The 23244-nt window shown below is 53.4% G+C and overlaps 9 protein-coding genes across 9 annotated transcripts; 6 read left to right on the top strand and 3 right to left on the bottom strand.

Annotated features, from left to right (window-relative positions):
- Positions 1-357: 357 nt before the first annotated feature.
- BO95DRAFT_503103 (putative nonribosomal peptide synthase) lies at positions 358-8347 on the top strand (the record flags this gene model as incomplete). Its single annotated transcript, XM_025591074.1, has 4 exons — positions 358-381; positions 452-1571; positions 1725-5030; positions 5457-8347. 4 exons carry the CDS (start codon positions 358-360, stop codon positions 7955-7957), a joined length of 6951 nt encoding a protein of 2316 aa, XP_025446536.1. The 3' UTR covers positions 7958-8347.
- A 640-nt stretch (positions 8348-8987) lies between these two features.
- On the top strand, positions 8988-9332 carry BO95DRAFT_459523 (uncharacterized protein; the record flags this gene model as incomplete). The annotated part of the gene is made up of 1 exon (XM_025588657.1): positions 8988-9332. The coding sequence occupies one exon, from the start codon at positions 8988-8990 to the stop codon at positions 9330-9332; it is 345 nt and encodes a 114-aa protein (XP_025446535.1).
- Positions 9333-10325: 993 nt separating this feature from the next.
- On the top strand, positions 10326-11521 carry BO95DRAFT_438760 (2EXR domain-containing protein). Its single transcript, XM_025585593.1, has one exon. The coding sequence runs from the start codon at positions 10355-10357 to the stop codon at positions 11357-11359; it is 1005 nt and encodes a 334-aa protein (XP_025446534.1). The 5' UTR covers positions 10326-10354; the 3' UTR covers positions 11360-11521.
- Positions 11522-12309: 788 nt separating this feature from the next.
- On the bottom strand, positions 12310-13168 carry BO95DRAFT_220093 (YbhB/YbcL family Raf kinase inhibitor-like protein). The gene is made up of 2 exons (XM_025581185.1): positions 12982-13168; positions 12310-12915 (listed from the first exon to the last, which is right to left on the bottom strand). Exons 1-2 carry the CDS (start codon positions 13103-13105, stop codon positions 12494-12496), a joined length of 546 nt encoding a protein of 181 aa, XP_025446533.1. The 5' UTR covers positions 13106-13168; the 3' UTR covers positions 12310-12493.
- A 600-nt stretch (positions 13169-13768) lies between these two features.
- Positions 13769-14802, bottom strand: BO95DRAFT_427933 (uncharacterized protein; the record flags this gene model as incomplete). Its single annotated transcript, XM_025584821.1, has 3 exons — positions 13769-13941; positions 14023-14357; positions 14390-14802. 3 exons carry the CDS (start codon positions 14800-14802, stop codon positions 13769-13771), a joined length of 921 nt encoding a protein of 306 aa, XP_025446532.1.
- A 371-nt stretch (positions 14803-15173) lies between these two features.
- On the top strand, positions 15174-15950 carry BO95DRAFT_459519 (uncharacterized protein; the record flags this gene model as incomplete). Its single annotated transcript, XM_025588656.1, has 1 exon — positions 15174-15950. One exon carries the CDS (start codon positions 15174-15176, stop codon positions 15948-15950), a length of 777 nt encoding a protein of 258 aa, XP_025446531.1.
- An 834-nt stretch (positions 15951-16784) lies between these two features.
- On the top strand, positions 16785-18301 carry BO95DRAFT_470580 (putative aldo-keto reductase (YakC)). Its single transcript, XM_025589529.1, has 6 exons — positions 16785-16995; positions 17061-17139; positions 17208-17348; positions 17414-17527; positions 17601-17795; positions 17889-18301. The coding sequence occupies exons 1-6, from the start codon at positions 16837-16839 to the stop codon at positions 18182-18184; spliced, it is 984 nt and encodes a 327-aa protein (XP_025446530.1). The 5' UTR covers positions 16785-16836; the 3' UTR covers positions 18185-18301.
- Positions 18302-18937: 636 nt separating this feature from the next.
- Positions 18938-19317, top strand: BO95DRAFT_503096 (uncharacterized protein; the record flags this gene model as incomplete). The annotated part of the gene is made up of 1 exon (XM_025591073.1): positions 18938-19317. A coding segment is annotated over one exon (380 nt), but the record flags the coding sequence as incomplete, so codon positions are not given.
- Positions 19318-20926: 1609 nt separating this feature from the next.
- Positions 20927-23128, bottom strand: BO95DRAFT_503090 (putative MFS alpha-glucoside transporter; the record flags this gene model as incomplete). Its single annotated transcript, XM_025591072.1, has 10 exons — positions 22915-23128; positions 22709-22848; positions 22573-22644; positions 22354-22514; positions 22197-22290; positions 21819-22146; positions 21549-21760; positions 21263-21474; positions 21092-21214; positions 20927-21026 (listed from the first exon to the last, which is right to left on the bottom strand). Exons 1-10 carry the CDS (start codon positions 23108-23110, stop codon positions 20927-20929), a joined length of 1638 nt encoding a protein of 545 aa, XP_025446528.1. The 5' UTR covers positions 23111-23128.
- Positions 23129-23244: the final 116 nt, after the last annotated feature.

The following is a 23244-nucleotide window of genomic DNA, read 5'->3' as shown; positions in this document are numbered from 1 at the left end:
ACTCCTGTGCCGACCACTCCAGCTCCCGAGCGACCTTTAAAGTCATCGGATGAACAGAGTACGGAGAATGGTGTGTACAATGTGAAGCAACTGAGAGACCTCACGGGTTCAGCCGATGTCGATGCCCTGGTGGAGGGCTATGCGCGCTGGGTGATGCATGCAACCGGCCAGACACAGGTTGCCTTCTGGGTCAGTGCACGAGCAGAAGACTGCGAGGCTGAACACATACTGGTCCTTGCACAATGCATGGATTACAGTTTGGCGCTCACATGGGGTGTCTTTCATGTTCCGGTCTTAGACGCCAACGTGCTTATGAAGAGGGTCGAGTTCGGGCTGTGTCTCGTCCATGGCGGAAAGATGCCAGTGAGGTCAGAGATTAATGTATGAGTTAGAGTATAGCCATGACTGTCCCACGCAGTGCGAGTGCTGACCATTTCCTTGCGTCCTCTAGATCCAAATAACTTTATGCGTCGATGTCGCATCCTCCGAAGCCAGGTTGGTATATAAATCACGGTCGGTTCAGGGCAAAGGTCTGCAGGCATTGGTGCAACAGTTGGAGTCATTGCTGCCGTGCAATGACAAGCAAAATGATCCTTCTCAATTTTGGCAAAAGCATCTCGCGGGTTTCGTCGGAGTCTGCGAAAGACAATTCCCAACACTCTCTTGCGTGCGCATGGTTCTGGAGCCGGACTATCCACCAACCGTGTCACGAACCCTCACTCTGGAGGCGTCCAGGAAGAATTTTGAGGATTTCGCGGCTCAGTACGGCCTGAAGTCAATTGACACGATTTTCCAAGGCGCATTTGCGACGATCCTCTCCAAATACCTTGAGCTGGATAGAGTGATTCTCGGAGACGTCACCTCGTCCACCGCTGATTCGGCTGTCCTGACTTCGCATTCTACTGTACCTGTTCCGATTGTCATCGATCCTCAAATGACGGCGAGAGACTTGTTACGTCAAATTGATGGCTTCATGTCAAGTGCAGTTGCACTGAAAGAAGTGCCACTCGGGGTGATGCGAGAGATCCTGCAATGTCCTCCTCAACAGGCCCCGTTCAATGCACATTACGCGGGGAATACTCATGCCGAGCCAGGAGAAATACACTCTGCGCAGTCTACCATCGAAAGCTCCCCAGTCTCATTGAGCGTCCAATGCTCTGGGAAAGACAATCTGTCATGCACGCTCTCAGTTCGAGGTGACTTGATGGACACTTATCATGTAGACCTCGTGCTACAGCAGATTCATGCTTTGGCCACAGCAATGATCGGCAATCCAACGGAGAAGATCCACGACCTCACTCGGACCTTCGCTAGACACCTTCTCTCCATACACGCACCTGTGGTCAGCGAGCAACTGAAGCAAGCACCCAGTCTATCTCCATTTCATTGGGTAGACCACTGGGCGAAGTTGAATTCAGCCTGGCCAGCCGTTGAAGTCATAGAGTTAGTCGGTGAAGACGGAATTCGGTCTCAAATGTGGACTTATGGTGAGCTGGCACAAACTTCCGACCGGATTGCAACGTGGCTCGTCCGCCGGGGCTGGCGCAATTCGATGATTAGCGTCTGTCTTGGTCGCTCCTTCATCGCGTACGCAATAGTCTTGGCGATCTGGAAGAGTGGGAACTGCTACATTCCCATTGCAGAAGACCTGCCCGAAGCGCGGCGAGTCCTTCTGCTTAGTGATAGTGGTGCTACGGCTTTGTTCTCGGATCATGAGGTGTTAGGAGACGTAATACCTCCGGATGGATGCGAGGTCATTGATGTCAACAGTCCTGAGCTTCGTGAGGAGCTTTCTAGCATTGACGAAGTAGCAGTGATTGAGGCAGACCCGTCTGACAACTGTTATCTTCTCTACACGTCCGGGTCCACAGGGCTGCCGAAGGGCGTTCTGGTCACCCGTGGCAATCTGTCTGCCTTCACAGAAGCGCAGTCCGAATATATCTGTCGGGATGTGCCAGACACCTTGAAGCTAGGAGGCGCGGGCAGTTACTTGGCGCATGCCAGTCGAGCCTTTGATGTTCATATCTGTGAGATGGTTCTGGGCTGGCGTCATGGGCTTCGTCTGGTGACTGCCCCACGCACCATGCTGCTCGATAACCTCCGCCTGGTCCTCACTCAATGCCGCATATCTCACGCGGGATTTGTACCTTCCCTCCTCGAGCACACGGGTCTCAGTGCCGAGCAGTTGCCCGATCTCCGATATCTCGGGGTTGGGGGTGAGAAAATCTCTGAGACAATTATCGAACGCTTTGTCGGAAAGCCATCGATTGCTCTGGTCAACGCATACGGACCAACTGAGGTTACGATCGGGCTGACAAGCCACACGGTGACTGCTTCCTCGACGGTCCGAAACATTGGCTCAGCTGTAGGGAACATCACCCTCCATGTTCTCGAGCCGGAGACCAATGATTACGTGAAAAGAGGCCAGGCAGGAGAGCTCTGCGTCACCGGAGATCTTGTCGCTAAGGGATATCACGGTAGACCGGATGCAAAAGGATTCACCTACTTTCACGGGCAACATATGTACCGCACCGGTGACATTGTTCGTTTGATGGCGAACGATTGTGTCGAATATCTCGGTCGACGAGACAGTCAAGCAAAGGTCCGCGGTCAGCGTTTGGAGCTGGAAGAAGTATCTATCGCAGTGCGTCGATGTGCTGAGCGCCCAGTCAACGTCACTTCGATAGTGACACCTTCACCGATCACGAAGCGGCCTCAGTTGGTCACCTTCATTAGTCCTGCCAGCGATCGTCCTGAAAATGCCACAGCACAGCCAGTGTTTGCGCGGGAGGAGTATCAGAAATGGGTACCCCAGGTCTTAGAGCGCTGCCGTCAGCAGCTCCCAGCTTACATGGTTCCGAGTGTCTTGCTCCCTGTCACTTTCATACCCATTCAGATATCGGGCAAAGCAGACAATCGCCGCCTAGTAGCTCTATACGAGGGTATCCCTGCATACGATTTACTGCATGGAGCTGAGACTCCTTCGGTCACAGAGCGAGAACCAAATCTGGAATTAGAAGATGCACCGTTGACAGTTGGGGAGCAGGAGCTTGTCGATCTTGTTTGCTCCGTGACGTCGGCTGACAGTGATGCCGTTACAAGAACAACTAGCATCTTCCAACTGGGGCTGGATAGCCTTAGTTCCTTGGATTTAGCAGCTCGGATGCGGGAAGCTGGCTTTGTCTGCTCCGCATTCGACATCATGCGCAGTGCGACTGTGGAGCACTTGGCACTATTGCCCAGGCACGGCGACAAGGCAGGCCGAAACGCGCAGGCAGGGCGGCAGCTCCTCGAATCTACGCAGCAGCTGGTGACCCTTGATCGTGCCGTTCGCGCCTCTCCGAAGCTCATTTCAAACTCCTCAATCGCGATTATCAGACCCTGCCTACCTCTCCAGGAAAGCCTTGTCTCCAGTTCGGTTGACAGTGATATTCCACTCTACGTCAACCATACACTATTTCGGTTGCGGCCTACCGCATCGTTAAGAGCACTCAGACTGGCATTTGAAGACGTAATACAGGAGAATGAGATCTTTCGGACCTGTTTCCACCTCATGGATGACCGGGTGGTGCAAGTGGTCTTGAAGCCTCGAGTAGCAAAAGTAGCTTGGGATGAGATTGAGGTGGCGGATGAGCAAGCCGCTCGGCAGCACTTCAAGAAATGCCAGCCACAGATTGCATCCAAGATTGTTTGTGACATCGAGAGACATCCTCCTATGCACATGACTGCTGCGTGCTCAACGGAAAACCATGATTCCGGGTGGCTGATGCTGTCCATCCATCATTCGATCTTTGACGGGGCCAGTATGGCAATACTTCTCGACAGGCTATATCAGCACTATTCCGGGCAATCATCCAGCGATGCGATTAATCTTACCTCCTTATATCGATACTTGGTCAGGCCAGCGGAGAAAGAAGCCGAGCAGTACTGGTCTCAATATCTCTCAGACTGCTATCCTGGAGTTGTCATCGTTGATGACCCGAGCAATACGACATACAGTATCACGACAGAGGCATTACCTGTCAAGCTATCTGAGCTCTCTAATCTTGCCTCTCGCATATCGACAACTGCCCCGCTGTTGATAGAAACTATATGGGCTATTTCTTTGGCGAAGCTTCTGGGCCAAGGTGATCTTATCTTTGGCCGGGTCATGAATGGTAGAGCGATACCAGTAGACTCAGTCGAAACCATGCTGATTCCCCTTGTGACCACGGTCCCTGCTCGGTTCCGCCTGTCATCTGGCGCGTCGAGTCTGGTCAATCTGATCAAGGAGCATACCAGAGCCAGTCTAGACTCCTTGCCTCACCAACACACGTCGCTACGTGCTATTCAGCGATATTGCCACGCCCCAGGCCCTTTATTCAACACGATGTTCTCTTATCTTGCCGTAAGGACTTCATCGGTCGATGTCTTGCTGCAGGAAATGGATAGTGTCATGGAGGTAGACTATCCACTGGCACTAGAGGTTAGAGCAGACACAGAGACAGACACTATCACTCTGCGGCTGAGAACCACCAGTGATCCTTCTTTGTCCCAGCAATCTACTTCCCTTCTCAGCACAATGGTCATCCTGTTGCAGAGCCTGGTGGCTGCAGGAGACGCAGTCGTAGATGAGCCTGCTCTAGTTCAGGGACATGAACAGACACAGACAACTGCATGGGACGAAATTCAATGGACAGAAGGTGAGACGAAGATCAGACAGATCGTCTCTCAGATCACCGGGCTACCTGAAAACCAGATTGCCAAGAATTCCTCATTCTTTGCGCTAGGGATCGACTCGGTGATCTCTATCCGGCTCGCCCGTTGCTTCCAAGAACATCAGATGAAAGTGTCTTCAAGCGATATCTTGAGATATCCGTCTGTCGGGTCACTGTACAATCATCTGGAGAACGCTTCGATTTTACCTTCCGTACGCCAGAGTGAACAGACTAAATTGGTTCCACATGCGGACATCAATCTTTTACATGGAGACGACTCAATCGTTGAGACATACCGCTGCACGCCGCTGCAGACGGCCATGATAGCACATTGTTTGAGCACTAACGGGAAGGATTATGTACACCACCACATCGTCACTCTAGACGACTCCGTCAACCTTGGTCATCTGGAGAGTGCGTGGAAGCAGCTTGCAGAGCAGGCTGATATTCTGCGGACTACATTCCATCGGCATGAGGCAGGTGGTGGCTTCTTAGCTGCGGTTCATAAGCACCCATCGATACGGTGGTTCTATGATATCGAAGAAGAATCGTTGGCAAACGCCATTCGTCGAATCTTGGAAGAAGGGGGTTATCCCGAGATAGACAGCTTCCAAGCTTCACCTTGGAAAGTTCACATTCTCCAACACAACGCTCAGCGGCTAATGATCGTCACTATGCATCACTGTCTGTATGACGGGCTCTCTCTTCTACTCACGTTTGACTCCTTGGAGGGGATCTACCGCGGACAAGATGTGATAGTCCAGCCATTCGCGCCGGCTGCTCATAGGGTCGCAAACCTTCAGGAACAATCCACGCAATTCTGGATCACTGTTGTGGCAGGGTATCGATATTCTGGTATTCCAGCTCCAATAGACTCTTCCACAGAATCCCAACCGCAATGGGCAGAGGTCAAGGTGCAGATTCCGGCGGCGGAATTGCTACATCGATGCAGCTCCCTCGAAGTCACTCTGCAAACCGTCGCCCCGCTTGCTTATGGAAGGTCACTGGCAGTCCTGTTAGGGCAGCGCGATGTGGTATTCGGCCATGTTGTTTCTGGACGTGGGCTGGATGATGGCACCACTGGGTCAATCATGGGCCCTCTTATCAACACGGTGCCTTTTCGTCTGACACTGGACTCCATTCTGCAGAGCACTCGCTCGGCCCTGCGGGCTATTCAACACTTCTGTGCGGATGCTCTACAGCATCAGCACGTCTCGTTAGGTCAGGTCCAGAAAGGCTGGCGTTTAACGAGCCAGAGCCCCAGTCCGTCACTGTTCGACGCGCTCTTCACATTCAACAAGTCGGAGAGTCCGGATCGCACCTCGATATTCCAGCCGTACGTGTCGGACCGCGAGCTGGTCTCTCCTCACTACAAACTCAATGTCGAATTCGAGCAAGCTCCGGAATCTCTGTTTATTCGGGTGTCTTGTCGCGATGTTTTCGCGGGAAAGAGTGAGCTCAAAGTCTGGCTCGAGACGCTTGCTCAAGGGCTGGCCGAGATTGTCAACTGCCCCGATGCGCCCGTGCTGAGCTTTCCAACTGGGCTTAGTGCCTTGCCCCTTGCTACCCCCTGCCAGCAGGTTGTCGATGAAGAATCTGGCGATTCTCCGGAAGCGGCTTACCAGGCTACAGTCATCAAGGAGATTCTTGCGACAGTGACGGGGACCCCTGTTGAGCAGATTCGTAACGATAGCAGCGTATTCACACTCGGAGTGGACTCGATTTTGGCAATTGACATCAGTGCCAGATGCCGGAAGGCTCGATTGAGACTCTCTGCGAGTGATATTCTACAGGGAAAGACAGTCCGAGGCATTGCGAGACTTGCTGCGAAGCATCTGATCACCTTACCGAATACGGGACTCGAGGCTGTTCATCATACCATGATAACTCGCGAGTCAAGAGAAAAAGCATTGGCTATATTGTCTCTGGCCGAAGAGGACGTAGAGGCTATTCTACCTTGTCTCAGCGGTCAGCTTTTCTACATATCTCGCTGGCTTCAAAGTGGCAGACGACTTTGGGAGTTCACATTCGCGTTCCGCAGCAGTGTTCGGATTGATGAGAGGCGGATACAGGATGCTTGGCACGCGCTTCAGGAGAGACATAGCATTCTTCGCACCTCTTTTGCCGCCGTGTCTTCCGCTGAGGTTGTGCAAGTCGTGTCTAAAAGTCCTCGGGCCGACAGAGTTCACGTGGAGAGGCGACTGTGCAATGAGGCATCTCAGGGTTCCGTTCGTCATTCTATCGACAGGAATGCAGCTTCCTCGTCGACCATGTTCATACCACCAGCCAAATTGTGTCTTTTAGACTCGCCAGACTCTGACGTCCTCCTACTAACCCTCCATCATGCCTTGTATGACGCTTGGACAATCCCTATCATGTTGGGAGATCTGGAAGCCCTCTATCTGGGCAAATCTCTATCAGCTCCGGCTGACTTCTCCTCGTTTGCCCGCCAAGCCCAGCGCAAGCCCGATTCGTCCTGGCGACGAAGGCTCAGCATGGGGCAGCCCACGATTCTAGGGTCAAACGCCTACAACCAGCAGAACTTCCAAGATGTCAAGTCTTCCGAGCTTTTCTGCCTGCAAAAGCTGAGCCAGGTTGAGAGTCTCTGTCACCAGAAAGGCATCTCGATGCCCTCCGTCATTTTTCTAGCCGTTGGCCGCGGCCTAGCGCGTATCACAACAGTCGACCACCCAACATTCGGACTCTTCTCAGCGGGGCGGTCCAACGACTTTCCTGGTATCCATCGGCTGGCGGGTCCAACAGTGAACATGCTACCTTTTGTCGTTCAGAACGCCCTCTTCGGGCCCGTATCGGCCAGCATCAGCGACATCCAGCAAAGCCTGAACGAACGTGCTCTGCACGACCAGACAGACCTCCGAGACCTGCTCCAGATGATGAAATCGTCCGGTAACGATCTCCAATTCAATTTGCTTGTCAATATCCTCTGGGGCAAGTTGAAGCGTGATGCCGGTGGCGATGCTGGGGATAGTATTCTGACCCCGTGTCGCATCGGCCCTTCTGAAGGACCCATGACTGCGTTGTTAACCGAGGAGAAAACGTCTGTTGACGCCTTGGACTTGAACGACTTGCCGTGTCGTCGCAATCTAATGCTGGAGGTGGCGTATAGCGAGCAGGAAGATGCGATGCTGTGGAAGATCGACTATACTTTGGATATTATGTCGTCTCGCGAAGCCGAGGGAATTCTAGAGGTGATTGGAAAGGAGGTTGAGGAGGTTGTCAGAGCACTTTCGTCAGATTAGCTCTCCTTTTTGAGCTCTGCTTCAGTGCTCGTGTACCGGTACTGCTGGATGGCTAGCGTTACGTTTGTGTTAATACATACTTCAACAATCCGAATCATTCGCCATAAAAGCATGAAATGTGAACTCGGCCGCGGGAGTAGAGGGTAATTAGAGAGATCAAACCAAAGCAGAGCAAAGCCTGAGGCAAATTCATGCTCAACCCCTGCGGCTAGTTGACTCAGTGGAGGCTGGGAGGATAGTCGCAGCCCGTGGATCCGAAATTTATCCGTTCGTGTGCCTCAGCTCTTGTCCAAAGATCCCTGCTGGTATGGTTTGATATTCTTGTATCTCCTGTGATGACAATGGGGGCCAGTTGATGCAGTCGATGGACATCTAGTGTGTCAAAAGATGCGTGAAAGGATGAAGAACGATCAAGCGAGGCGATCGCAGCGGAAGTGACAGCCACCGGCGGGCGGGCGGTGAGCGGGGTCGCCTCCAGGCTGCAAGGCCCCAGGCCGCGATCATGATGCTATTACATGATTTATATATCAGTCAGTGTGTCATTACTAGTAGGTAGGGATCAGCCTTCAGAGTAAGGAGTATGCGTAGGTACCTTAGATCCTGGCGATTGCCATTTCGGGCGAGTGGTGGTCTGGCCCCCATTCAACTCGTCTACTATGCCAAGTCTCCTACCAGGTTAGATACGAGGTTCTTGGTATACTGCCAATGCTGACGGTACAGACAATCAGGGGCGGTGGATTGGAGCTGGTCATGTGGAAGAAATCTGGTAGAGGGATACCCCTGGGGCTTACATTCAAAGGAGACCGATGAAAATACATATGTAACCCCGTCTGTCCACGGACTGGCGCATGGAAGAACAAAACATTCAAGAAGCAAAACGTTCCCCAAAAAATAATTGCAGTAAGTGTTAGCCTCGTCTCAGTCAGTCTAACTGGCTTTCATTGCCTCTTCTATCGGAATTGCACTGTCCTTTCTGACAATCTCACAGATCCCTCTCTTCGTCCACCAAGACAACACGACATCACACACCATGCTCATCAAAACCATCATCGCCACCAGTCTTCTGGTAACCACCGGCGCCCACGCCGCATCCCACTACGTCACCGTGAAGATGTGGTCCCACTCAAACTGCACCGGCACCCCGCACGAGGAGACCCTGGTCTTCAACACCGGCGGCGGCCCCCAGGTCTTTCAACAGAGCTATATTTGGCAGAGCGGGACAATTACTAGTGGGGTCTCCGCCTGCGGTGTCCACTTCTGTCAGTTCGGCGAGAGTTGCTTTGGTCATCCGATCGTCTACGTGGGATGGTCCCCCAATTGCTTCACGGGTGGTGATTGGATGGATCTCGACAAGATCATGGTGGATACTTGTTAGGTTTGCGTTAGCATAGATCTTCTAAATCTCTGTTGTTCAAGCCTTACGGTCTGCACTGTTATCCTTGTCATCAGGTTGGGTCTCCTGACTTTCGAGCCCGGGGTTGTGGTCCAAGGGAGGGAGCACGGAATTGGCATATGTGGCGGGTATGTCTTATTGTGATATCATAGAACACTACGAGATGAGATATCGAAGCAGTATCATATCCCTAAACATCGAACACCGTGTTCGGCATTATCTCGTAGCTGGTGAGCTGGAATCTGTGGTTTAGGCGGTTTCGTCCTATCTCTGTACATATTCTCAAGGTGGCAGAGAATTGTTGAATACAAATTAGTTGGGAAAGGCAATGTACATAATTGGACCGAGTCTTGTCTGCAGTGGCTGAAACCAACAAGGATGCATTACCATATTCCTGACTTGCTAGGGAATTACAAATGGCTGATTGTTTGAGGGATTCAGGGCTTCAGCACTCCAAAAGACGGAGCGGTAGCCTCGAAGATTGGCTGCGCTACTTTCATTATCCGCAGGTCGGTATAGAATCATGCCCCATTTATGTTGCTTATATAATATAGTCATAGCGTTCGTCTTCACGAGATAAGTCCTGGCTGGATCCACACCAAAATGAGACTCTGTCGGGGAAGGATGTAGGTCTATTTTGTCTTTACGAATTACCCATGAATAATCACAATACCACCATAATCTCACTCTTTTTTCGGGGGTGTTCGAGCCGCATCTGAAAGTAAGTGCCCTATGCATCAGCATTAACCTAGCACATGTTAGTGCCCGGCTAGTTTCATGTTAAACTCGATTTGTACTAAGTATGTCTTACGCCGAGCACCTCGATTGGCCCTCTAATCTTCCTGATGACGCCCCGTGCATGCGAGATTGACTCACTGACACCTAAACCAATACCTCCCGTAAGCCCTAATTCTGTTACCAAGCAGCACATAAATACACCTTCACGCCCCCCCACTCCCCCCCCCAAACTCCACCCTCTTACCGCACGTAACCAGAACATCTCGATGTCAACAGCACCGCAATCAGATCCAAAAGCCCCCGCCGCCCAACCAAGCCCCTACACCTATACCGACGAGCAATGGAAAGTCCACACCGTCCACCCACAGCGATGCTATTCCCGCAGTAGAGAAGATGGAACGCTGCGCCCCACTCGCCCAGCGCCCTGTCTCTCCATAGGGAATCCGGACATTGCGCCACGAACGGGGGCCGAAAAAGCCCGCGCAGCCGACACGGCGCTGTGGGGAAGCTGCAAGAGCGTCGAGGAGTACGAAGCGAAGAGAAGGGAGATGGACGACGACGTCGCCGCCCGCGCAGTCGAAGCAGGACGGGCGACCTTTCATCCGTTTCCACGCCTGCCGGCCGAGTTGCGATGTCAGATCTGGGCCATGGCCATGGCCGACAACCCCACCGGAGTCTCTATCACCTGCACGGGTTATACGCCGCCTCAACGGCCGCGGGGATGGTGTAAGACGGTGGCCCCGGGCCGTCCGAAGATCTATGCGGCCACCGCGTTCATGCCGCCGCTGATGCTGGTCAACTGGGAGGCGAACGCCCTGGCGTCGCGCCACTACCGGCGGGCCTTTCGGGGCGTCAATGGCGGCGGGGGCGTTCTTGCTGCCTATCCGAGTATTCTCACGATCGAAAAGGCGATGATCCGCCTCCTACCCATGGATCGTGCTGAGGACCTCGAATTGCTTGCCGAGATCATTGTGATTATTTCTCCGGGCTATGGTGGGAGGGTGGCGTTCTCCAGGGAGTTTTTGGAACGAATCAAGATGATGCTGAGGATGGTGACCATACGTTGTCTGGATCTTCGGCTGACGAGATCGATCCCTCGCGACCGGGCGCGCAGCGTTGAGGAGTACTTTGCATTGCTATTCTCTGAGATACAGGCGGCGAATCCAGAATGGGTTAAGCCGGAGCTGCAGGTGGGGCCTGTGCATGACGAGGAGAAGCCTAGGACTGATTCGGATTCGTCTTCAGAGGGCGTGTTTACTGATGACGATTAACAGACCGACGACAGACTTGACTTAATGTTGACAGTCATGAGACGTATTAAGCATTCAGATAAACGACTAGATGGAGTGTAAGTCGTCTTATAAAGACGAGTTGCGTACCTATTGCCATAGTCTCAAAATAAACATGCATCGCAGAGAAAAAAGGTATGCGAGTCTAGACGTGAACGCAGTGCATCAAAGCCCCAGATTATCATATAAGCCAATGTTCTGTACTCAGTGACGGGGCCTGCTCCGCATGCAAAGCTTGTCGCCAAAGAAAAGGGTAGGACACTGACTCCAAAGATAGGTCAGACCATCAACTTACTGTAGCCCAAAGGGACCGACACGGTTACCGCGCACAAGACAAATGATGACAGCCAGCATTCACCATGCGACGCCTGCCGCCGGAAGGTTCGGTACTGTGGATATCCATAGAAACAAAAGTAGTCAGCTAGCTGTACGCGCCAAGAACGAGGATACCAATCTTCTCCAGATGCAAGTATAAGAGCTACAGGGCCGAATTCGCGAAACTAGCAGCGCGGATGGTATCGGAGTCAAGCCCAGGGCGGAATGTGGAATTCATGAACGGAGTTATGATTGCAAGTTCCTACAGGAAATGCAAGGGATGGACCGCTCATGAAGATGATCATTGAATCTGATCTTAGATCTGTTCGCTCACAGTGCCGAACAGAGGGGTGATTGTCAGGCAAGCAGATTAATCACTGGCGATTATTGCATTGGGACAACGTCTAATGGCTTGGCACCGCATCCCCCCCAAATTCCACAAAGTAAATTTAAGAGGATCGGATATTGCTGAGCAGTACGGAGTACATCTAGCATTCTTCCTTGTCTGCTTGAGTCACGCCTTGTTGGTCATAAGTTAATTGGACATGAGGCGACCAGTCTACTCACTTTCAGCAGATCTTGATAGCAACTTTTGGTACAAGATGATCGAAGCACATGGAGAAAGTCCGAGCTCTATTGCTAGAGTCCAATAGCTGCCTAATAGAGATTACCAACCTGGCTGTAGTGTTACCCATAAGACACAAACCCGATCTATACTATAGCAAAGACCGTCATATGCCAACAATCGTGCTGGGTGAACAGCTGTACTCCGCATCACCAATCCACCTACCCACCAAAGCCCTAATTGCTAGTAAAATAATTCACCGCCACCAACTTTCCCAGCTTAAACTGCACCTCCGCGGCATCAAGATCATAGCGCATGCGATGCATGTTCCCCAGCTTCTGCCCACCCGGTGGAGCGTACCTCTCCCCCACAAAATCCGCCGGCTGCTCGTACAGGAAGAAGATATACCGATGCGGCGAGCTGCCAGGGGGCGGGGCGGGACCGATGTAGTTCGCCACGAACGGGGCCGTAACTTTCAATACGTGGACACTCGAATCAGTTTCTGATGCAGTGGGCTGCAAACCCGGCTGGATCCAGTGCAGGATGGGGCCGAGGACGCCGAATGAAGGGAAGGGGGCGTCGATGTCGAGGCCGATGACCATGTAGGTCGTGCTTGGCGAGAGGTTGCCGAAGGAGAGTTCCGGCGGAGATTGTGCCTCTGTCACACAGCATCAGGCTTGTCAGTCTTGGTTCCAGATTGCCCCGCATTGCGTGGATTCCTGACCCGCTCGGGGGATGTACTGGCCCGGTTGGACATCCCTGTGTTGGCCGACATTCAGGCCAAGCACTTTGGTGGCGTCGGCCTCGATCAGCGAGAGGGCCTTTTTGACGCTTTGGTTCGCGGGCATCGTGTATGAGGATAGAGATGCTTGGCTGGTTCGCTTGTGAGATGTGCATCAGCTATGTTGAGGGAATGGGTTAAAGGTCTCTTCCTGGTTGTTGGATTGACTGAGTTGGGGATTGGTTTTAAGGGTCGGAGATTGGGCAGCTCCGTCGGAGATTGGACAGCTTCGTCGGAGATAAGAACCACGCATTCAAGTCAACAATCCTCACAATGCTCTAATACAGTATATGGCACACACGATATTCCGGAGATAAGAATGCATTTCGTATCTTCGTCTCATCATTACTGGGTTCAGTTGACACAAGAATAGACATTTGGTAAACATCATTGATGAAAGATGATCTGCGCTGTTACAAATTCAATCATCTCAACTTCACTAGAACTTGACCTTCTTCGAGCATATCCTCTAGTCCAACATCAAGCTATTGCAAAGCAAGTCGGAAGGTTCTTAAAGCAAAACATAATCCACCCACGTTCCACCCCACTTCTACTCCTTCATCCGAACATGCTCGTCGGAACCGCCTTCCGTTCCACTAGAGTCTCCATCCGACCCCAAGCCCCATGGGTGTCGCTCCACGTGTCGGGCTTCTATGAAGATCTTCCAGAGAATCGTGACGATATCATGGCCGAGCCCTGTACCCTTGTAGGGTTTGATAGTGAAATGGTACTAGAGAAGAACTATTAGCAAAGTCTCTCTCCATGCCCAAAACCCCCCAGCGCAAATGCTTGCCTTCCCCGGATATTCGAATCGATAAAAGGCCATTGTATCCCCGTCGGTGGCCAGGCCGTAGACGACGGGGCTCGTCTCGCACGCGTCTTGCCTGGTTTTGTGGACCATGACTAATGATATGATATGCAGCGATTAGTATAATGCCCCAGGCTCGAAGGAAGTCTGGTATAGAAGGACTAGGAAGCACATACACAAGTAAGCTAAAAGCTCCGTGTCCGGCGCCGAACTCATCGGTCTGTCCCTCTCCAGGATCACGAAGCGCACCCGAGGGCGACGTTTACGGAGGCGGGATATCACCGTGAAGTCCGGCACGCCTGAGAGTCTGGCACGAGGCCATCTCAAGTCGTAGGTCAGGGCGGTTCTGGACTGCACGTACGTCATGCAGGCGTTGATGCCGTGGACGAGGTTGACCTCATAGGCGATGCGGTGGAGCGTCCACTCGAGCGCGCTGCTGGGGATCTTGTCACTTCGCTTGGGCTCGACGAGAGAGGTCTGCGTCATCAAGGTAAGGAACCCAGCTATCTGACTATCAGTTACCCGTGCACGCTCTCGACGCACCAAACACAACCGGTGTGGGCAACCAACTCACCAGGGATCGGAACCCTAGCCGAAGGGGCGTCCCAGTCGTAGCGCTCGTCGCTCGGTGAGACACCGAACATCCTGGGGAAGAACCTGTCTTGGAGGGTCCCAGCCCAGAGGGTAGACGTCTTATTCTCGGGTCGGAATCTCAGGTGTTCGATGCTATCCTCGAGGTTGTCCAAATCCTCTCTCTGCTCTTCTATCAGGTTCAGTTGCACCTTGGCGCGCTCCAATACTCCGCATAGCTCATCCATGCAGAAATCGATCGTGATGATGGCTGACTCGTGGCACTGGAGCAAGTGCTTCAGCTCTCTAGATTGGTCCTTTGTGAATGAATATTCCGGGACTGGGAGCAGATCCCCCGTCCCCAATAAATCTGGTATTCTTGACATCGTGCAAAGGGTAGGGAAGGTGGGGTATATTATGATCGGGATGAAGGTGGAAAGATGTGTTGAGTTGGACGTGTGAAGGGCTGTGTGCGAGTGTTGGCGGAAGTTGTGCTCGAGGGACCAGGTAATGGAGTCATGGTCATGGGACGGGTTGCAAATTTCGCTCCGAATGTTGTCATGATGATTGCCACGCTCCGTGAATCTGCGGTAAGAGTCGCCATGATAATGTACATACGGTCCGGCAAGGAGGCCAGTCACTTCCCCAGGACGAATTTCTCCCGTATCATCCATCAAACAAGACACCACCTTGCTCATTTGAGACCCCACACAGACCCATCATCCCGTCTCTATATCCCCACATCAAACCCCCAACCATGCCGTGTTACCTATTCATCAAAGTAGGTGCATGGATCGACGGAAAGAAAGAGACCTTCCACGAGAAGCGCGGGAACTTCCACCAGGCGCAGGGCGCCCGCCTGCGACTCTTCGCGTGGGATCTGGCTGCCCGCAAATTTGAAGATCCATTCGAACTGCAGCAGGGAGTCCAACTATGGCGCAGCATGATATCCCTGATCCAGAACGACAACGACCTCAACTTCGAGATCCAGCACGAGGCCGCTCTGCAGCACAAACACCAAGTCCTGGACGCGATGCTCCGGCATCTCGCCGACACTAGCGATGTAGGGTCTGAACCCATCTTCTCGGCCATGTCGCAGATGCAGGCGATCGAGAACGAGCTGTGCACGGTCCACGAGCAGATCTGGAAGCTCGAGCGGAAGGCGCACCGGATCCTGCGCAAATTCCCCGTCAGCTTTGGGCCAGTCAAACGTGCGGTGTGCGCCAACCGGGCCAGGCCGGACTGGCATCTGACGGAATTCCTGCGGGAGGACTGCGAGGGCCGCGGCGGGTGCTGCGGGCGCGGGTGCGGCTGTTGCGCCGGACCCCGCAGCGCGCACCGGGCGAAATGGGGCCATTGCACCGCCGCCTGTGTGTGTTGTGAGCGGGCCCGTGGCTTTGCGGTGGGCAAGCACGTTCGCTGGGAGCCCGTTCGTCTGCCGGCTCTGGATGATGCCGAGTGGATCACGGGGGACATGCTGCAGCTGTTGGTCGCCTACGCGTTTGGGCTCACGGTGGAGGATGACTGGCTTTGAAGAGTGCTGTGCGTTTATGCTACCGAAAGATGGCCCTGGACTTGCTAGTTTTGATATGAGATGCTTTTTGCTTAGAAGAGACCGTGTTCTAGATCAACCTTGTGTACCTTTGTTTGGGTTCTTGCCGATCCTAGACCGCCTACAGCTTTGTACTTGCGTGCTTTTCCAATTTATGTTCCTATTGTGCCCTTCTTTTGACCTTTGTATACGACTGTGGAATCCCTACAACGTGCAGGCACCGCAGACACTACGGAAAGGGAAGGTCGCCTACACAACAACACTTTTTGAAAAAGGAAATTCATTGGATAGACGGCAGGTTCCCTCGTAAGGACTGGGTATATCAAAACTATATAATCGACTAGATATCAGCAACTTGACAACTAGAGAAATAAGCAGCAATATGATGATGACATGGTAGGCCGCATGAAGCTAGGCAGTCAGCCGTTTTCCTTCGCTCGACAACACTATCGAGCGTCTGTAGTTTGCAGGCCAGACTCGAGATATACCAATGATGTCACCTACGTGTGGGCCAAGCTGCTGACCTACAGATTCACCACCAATCACTGCAGGTCCAATTGACGGACATATGCTTAAACCCGAGTCAGCTGTCAGCATTTAGCCCCTGGTCTGTGCGCCGACCCACATGCATGAAGCGATCACGAATAGGAAGGAGCACCGAGCTCCCGAGAGCCCGAATCCGGCGCATCTCTGTCATCATGCAACCTTAACGTAGCCGAGCGATGAGCCGATCGGACCCTGGAATTAGCAATCCGGTGCTTAATTAACTGTTGCCTATTCATTTCCTCGGAGTCTTATATTTACCCCGCCCCAGCTGCAGTGAGCTTAGATCAGACTACAGCATACAATCAAAAATCTTCAACTCATCATGGTCAAATTCCTCCCCTTCGCCGACCTCCAGGTCCCCTCGCCCGGTTTCGGCGCCATGGGCCTCAGCTTCGGGCTGGGCAACAACCTGAGCTACGAGGAGGCCGAGCCCGTGCTTCTGAAGGCGATCGAGCTGGGTTGCACCTTTTGGGATACGGCCGTACGTTGACCCCTCTCACTTTCTTCATAGCATCTTCTTCGAATCCTCTAATTATTAATGCACAGGTTGTCTACCAAGCCGGTGTCAACGAGAAACTCCTTGGTGACTTCATCCGCAAGCATAACGTGCGCGACAAAGTGTTCAGTACGTCCCCGCCCTTGCCATCAGCACACAAATTTAGACCACTAACCCGGATTAATGAACGATCGCAGTCGCCTCCAAATGCGGCTTCGACGTCTTCGGCAACAAAGGCGTCACCAACTCCGCCGCCCACATCAAGGAGTACATCGAGGGAACGATCGAGCGACTCGGCTTCGCCCCGGACCTGTACTACCTGCACCGGATTGACCCTAGTGCGTTGCACCACTGGACCCCCAGCCACAGTTTCCCCGATACTAACGAATCCCGAAAATGATAGACACCCCCCTCGAAGAATCCATCCCCGCCCTAGACGAGATCCGCAAGGCCGGAAAGACCAAATACATCGGTCTGTCGGAGTGCTCTGCGGCGACGCTCCGCAAGGCGAACTCCAGTATGCCCCCTCATTGTTCTCCCAGAATGTTTACACTATGGATCAACGTATTAATGGTGTCTGTCATCCGTAGTCGCCAAGATCGACGCCGTACAAGCAGAATACTCCGCTTTCGAGACCATCCATGAGACGGACGGGCTGATTGACACAGCTAAGGAGCTGGGCGTCGCCTACGTGGCGTACAGCCCGCTGGGCCACGGCTGGCTGGTCGATAACTTCGACTACCAGTCGCCCGAGGACTTCAAACCGGATGATTTCCGGCGGACTTGTACGTATACCTTTTTATCCCCAGTCCCCTTGAAGATTTTCCGGGCGCCCCCGCCCTTTCAGTCTAGTCTGATGTGCTGATGTTCGGACCAAGCCCCCAAATTCCAAGGCGAGAACTTCTACAAGAACAAGGCGATCGTGGAGGAAATCAAAAAGCTGGCGGCACGCAAGGGCTGTTCGGTCAGCCAGATCGCGCTGGCCTGGGTCGCCGCCCAGGGGATGATCGCCATCCCCGGGACGACCAAGGTGGCCCGGCTGGAGGCGAACTGGGCGTCGCGCGAGGTGGAGCTGAGCGAGGCGGAGCGCGCGGAGATGCGCCGGATTGTGGACAGCGCCAAGCCGCACGGAAATCGGTATGGGGCGGCGAACCAGGCGCTTGTTGGGCATTAGAGAGGTGAAGTGGAGTAGGAGTGGGGTGATAGGATTGTAGAGTTCCGATAGCAATCGAGAGAATACACATCGCCTGTCTGTGTACATACTGTATTGATGAGGGCTTAGTCCACAGATCCACTGTTACCAGCCCCCAGCGAAAAACGCCGATTGGTCGTAGTTGTCGATGTGTGAAGGGGCGGTCATCTCGACTTTTGGTGCAGAGCATTAAGGAGACGGGTGGAAAAGAAGCAACCCGTTATCTTTGCTGGCTGCCTGTTGTTAAACATCCCTTCTTGCCCCTGGATAGTAGCATATAAGTGGGTGCTCCTCTTTTGGTGTGGTATATGCTCTCTCCCCCAGCTCTGTTGCCTGTAAACGCAAGCATTTATCTAGCCGAATCTGATCTAGAATGATATACCAGCATCGACCCTGCAGACCGTACAAATTGCTAGACTGAGTTAGATCTAGTACAAGGCAGTGGTTCTTAAAAGTGCCAAAGCAACATGACCATTTCGTCGAAGACTGGCTCTGCGCCCTGATCATTCAAGGACGATTATTTTATAGATTGTCTAAGAGAAGGAAGGGATTTGTCTGTTCACGAACGCGGACTCCTCACGATCTCCTCACCCTCACATCACCCATCGTACAGCATAAACAGAACGAGCAAACAGACTTTTTCAAAGAAGATGATATTGAAGTAACCACATAAACCCATACCGCGCAGATTAAACCAAAACACAAAACCAGACCTCCAGATACAGGGCAGGCAAACTAGCAAGTGTTCACCAAGATCTTATCGAAGGCCATGGTGGGGCCGCCAGTGTAGCAGTTGGGCGACCATCCGGCGGACACGTCGGGGTTGTTGTAGCAGCTGGAGCCGTACTGGCAGAAGGCGACGCCGCAGGCGGAGGCACCGCCGGCGATCTGACCGCTGGCCCAGGTGTAGCCGTACTGGTAGACCTGGTTGCCGGCGCCGGTGTCGTAGGCGATGGTCTCCTGGTGGAAGGTTCCCGTGCAGTCGTCGCCGGTCCACAGGTTGACGGTGACGTACTGGGAGCTGGCCAGGGCGCCGGTGGCGGCGAAGAGGGCGGTGGCGAGGGTCTTGGAGAGCATTCTTTTTCGTTGATTGGGTTGGATGGAGGAGAAGTAGGACTCTGTACGGGTTAGATTGGCCCTGGTTAGCTGGGAAGGGAGATGGGATATGCTCACTGTGGGAGATTGCAGAGGCGATGAAGGTGAAGATTGAGATTGGGATTGATGCTGCTGGGAGACTGTCGATGGGGTGACTCGACCTATTTATGTTGTCGAGGTCCCGGGCTTCTTCTCTTTGAAGATATCGATTGCCAGGCAAATATCTCTACAGTCGATTGTCGAGCTATTCCGCCACCTAACAAACCGTGAGTCTGTCGGAGATAATCTAACTCTCGTATTCATCTATACTCCAACCCCGATAATCTGAGACCCTCGTATTCGAATAGACTCTAACCTCAGCACGGCTGGCGGGCCGGACCGGTGGGGCGCGAAGTTTCTTATCTCTAGCAATCAGCAGCCGCAGCCTCCCTGCCAAGATCACAGAATCCACTCGACGACCCTGACCTCTAACCATATCCAGAATATGGAGTTGGAGAGGTCATCTACGCTGCAAAGTTTTTCCCGTGTGGACCTCAGGGGAATACGAAATCGTCTTTGTGCCTGCGGGTTCCTCAGGCTGGATAGAGTAACTCGACTACGCTGCAGTCGTCTTGGCGGACCGTAACGGGGAATCTCATCGCTTTCACGGAGACATATTCTTGGCAGGCTATATCAAAGGTCTTAACACTGCACTGGGGGAATGGTGTCGGAAGGGTATGTCGCCTTGGATGAAAGGCGCAGCTATCAACGGCGGTATCACAGAGACATACTCAGGGTTACACTAGGCTCTTGAAGCACTGGTTCCCTACACTCCGGCCCCAGGCGATCACAGATACTGCATAATTCAGGAACAACAAGGGTCTCTTCTTCAGGGAGCCAGCCGGCGGCCGAGCCGGGAAAACCCTAACATTACCAAAAAGAAAAATCTCGGGCTCTTGATCCGCTGCCAGATCTAAGTGGGTCGGGTCATACGGTGACTACACCGCATCAAGGTATGGCGCCGCCGACCCTTTTGCAACCATTGGCTGCTTCGGTTGAGAAGAATGCACTAAAATAAAGCCACTGGATCCTCGATAGAATGAATCAATGAGGGACCGGCCAGACCATTTCGTGATAACCAGGGAACAGTTTAACCAGGGAACTCTATATTGCCAGTATACGTACCCGGTTTAGCGCGGTACCACTCCCGTTTTTTGAACCACTGTTACCAATCTGCTCTCTTCATTTCAGCTCTCTCACACCACTTCCTGTCCAGGAGTGAGCCGAGGTCCATTGAGAGGGTGACATAAAACAGCTTAGCTAGAATTCCTCTCGAGTCAGGACGTTCTGAGGATTGTAAGTTCATCATACCGAGTCTCCGCTCCCCGTACCTTGGCTCCTGCGAGAACCAGCCACGTGACCTCGCAAGACCTCGTGCCTCAGCAAGTATAGTTCTTGATGTATTTGGGTAAAGTTCTTCCTCAAAACCACACTGATCATCTAGGAAAATATCCTTCGTGCACAAGCAGCACAGCAGTGGTAGCATTCACCCCATCGAAGTACTCCCACCACCACCACCACCACCACCACCACCACCACCCATCTCAATCCCCTACCCCCGCAACCCGCCCCGCCCCGGGAAAACCCACCCTACGCAACCCCTTCCTCCCCCTTCGCCTGCGCACTCGCATTGATCTGCACATCCGTCAAATACGTATCAAACTTGCGCAGATTGACCCGTTTCTCGAACCTGCACACACACCCTGAATTAGCACATCCACCCGACCCACCACACCAGAATCCAGGGTAACATACAGCTCATCGATCTCCGCCGGCGTCCGACGCGTCACCTCGGGAAGAATAAACCACGCAACCACCACGGCGACGGCACCGGTGCCGGCGAAACTACATCCGCTCGCGTTAGCTTGCAACACCAGACTGACTACTTATTGACCAGATGCAGGGTTGGTGGGGGCATTGACATACAAGAATCCCGTCTTGGGCCCCCAGTGCGTAGACACGCCGTTGATCATCAGGGGCGTGCAGAAGCTGAACATGATGGCGATCAGATTGGAGAGCGCCAGGGACCAGGCGGCGGTTTGGGCGCGGAGGCGCTGCGACGGGATCTCGGCCGCGTAGGCGTATCCGATGGCCGAGGCGCCGGTGGTGGAGAAGGTGGCGAGGCAGGCGAAGAAGATCTGTGAGAGTGGTTTGGTCAGGGTGGAACTGGGAAGGGGGATGGTATGGTGGGGTGAAGCGGTGGTAGACTTACGAGAAGAGAACTCAGGCTCGATTTCGTGTAGTCAAAGCAGCCGACGATCCCTAGGGCTAGGACGGATAGGACGGTCACCCCGTACGGATAGACGGTCAGGGGCCGCCGGCCCACCCGGTCGGTGAGCACGCAGGTGACGCTCATGGCGATGATCTGCACGCAGGAGAGGATTAGGGTGACGAGGAAGGGGTCGTCGTTGCCGGCGTATTGAACTATATCAAATGTCAGGATTGATCATCGGGGTGGTGTGTCATTGGGAAGGGGGTGTACAGAAGTAGGTCGCGTAGGTGTTGAACACGGACAGCCCTACGAACTGCTGGACGATCTTGGGCCAGCCTGCGATCAAGAAGCGGAGGAGGTTGCGCCCCTGGAACACGGCCCAGGCCCCTTGGCTGCGGTTGCGTTCTGCGAGGCGCCGTTCTTCCGTGATGGTCGCGGTCATGATGCCAATCTGCTCGTCCACGTTGTAGCCCTGGACGCGGCCGCAGCAGAGGCGCAGCACTTGGGCCGCCTTCTCCGGCCGGTCCTTCCCTACCAGCCACCACGGTGACTCCGGGAGGAGCACGAAGATGATGCCCGCAACCCCGACCATCGCCCACTATTCACGGTCAGCGCAGTCGACCTATGGGATTGGTTCGCAACACGAACCTGAGAATAAATCGGCGTTCGGAAATCATAGGGATCAGTAGAGTGCAGGCGGTTCAGGGCGACCGAGGCGAAGAGTTGCCCGATGACAAACCAGCTGATATTATTTGCACGATTAGTTGGGAGGTTAACAGGGAGGGATGAAACCACAGGCACGTACAAGCTATATGCGTTGATGAGGAACCCTCGCAGCTGAGTCGGCGCTATCTCAGACAAATAAAGAGGCATGGTCGACTGCAGCATCCCCACCCCCATGCCGGAGAAAAGCTTGGCCACTAGCCAGTGGTCCCAGTGCGTCGCGAACGATTCGATCATCACGCTCTATACCAGTAGCTTTCAGCAGGCGACCCACAAACGGGGAAGGGGACAGGATGCATACAATCACAAAAGTAAGGAAGATGATGTATAAGGCGATCTTACGTCCGTATCCGTCGGTCACGTACTGGAGAAGCTGTATCGCAAGTCATTAGTGCCAAAAAAAAAAAAAAAAACATGCACTAATCTTTGCGACTTACAATTTGACCGATTGTCTGGCCAGCAGACTGAATACCACCCCATGCCGAGATATACTTGCCCGCGATGATCGACGTTCCGGGACTAGCCATTTGCTGGATAAATCCGGTGTTGGACACCACCCCGCCGTTGAGGTTGATCTCTGGGTCAATTAGCGACTCTCCTCGTTGTTTTCCTTCCTTGGACGTTCTCCCCAGGACAAACGTACGATACCCATCCAGCGAAGCACTGAACGCGGCGGCCATTGCGATCATGGTGACGAAGCGGTACCGGCCCAGACTCTCCCAGACACTAAGGTCATCGAGTTCCGACCGCATCAGCGGCTGACCCTTTTCGGTGGAGGCATGTTGTTGCTCGGTGGGGAGGTGTTCCACCCTCTCAATCTCGACTTTCTCTTGTTCCATGGCAAAAATCACCTCTCCAAGGGACAGGTGAGGCCAGAACCAAGGCTGAAAGAAGCCTTCTGCGGGGCCCCGCATTTGGATTTATATCACATCCGGAAGAGACGCACGGGGCGTGTCGGCTAAATTGGGTTGCG

Source organism: Aspergillus brunneoviolaceus (assembly GCF_003184695.1).
Source record: "Aspergillus brunneoviolaceus CBS 621.78 unplaced genomic scaffold BO95scaffold_6, whole genome shotgun sequence".
Taxonomy (NCBI): Eukaryota; Fungi; Ascomycota; class Eurotiomycetes; order Eurotiales; family Aspergillaceae; genus Aspergillus; species Aspergillus brunneoviolaceus.
Note: the sequence above shows the minus strand (reverse complement) of the source record. Positions and strands in the feature narration are given on the sequence as shown.

Coding starts and splice junctions, on each gene's coding strand:
- BO95DRAFT_470580 (XM_025589529.1), top strand. CDS start 16,837: ATGGTCAAATTCCTCCCCTTCGCCGACCTCCAGGTCCCCTCGCCCGGT. Junction 17,528..17,600: donor GCTCCGCAAGGCGAACTCCA/GTATGCCCCCTC, acceptor TGTCATCCGTAG/TCGCCAAGATCGACGCCGTA. Junction 17,796..17,888: donor GGATGATTTCCGGCGGACTT/GTACGTATACCT, acceptor GTTCGGACCAAG/CCCCCAAATTCCAAGGCGAG.
- BO95DRAFT_220093 (XM_025581185.1), bottom strand. CDS start 13,105: ATGCCCGCGAACCAAAGCGTCAAAAAGGCCCTCTCGCTGATCGAGGCC. Junction 12,916..12,981: donor CCAGTACATCCCCCGAGCGG/GTCAGGAATCCA, acceptor GCTGTGTGACAG/AGGCACAATCTCCGCCGGAA.
- BO95DRAFT_438760 (XM_025585593.1), top strand. CDS start 10,355: ATGTCAACAGCACCGCAATCAGATCCAAAAGCCCCCGCCGCCCAACCA.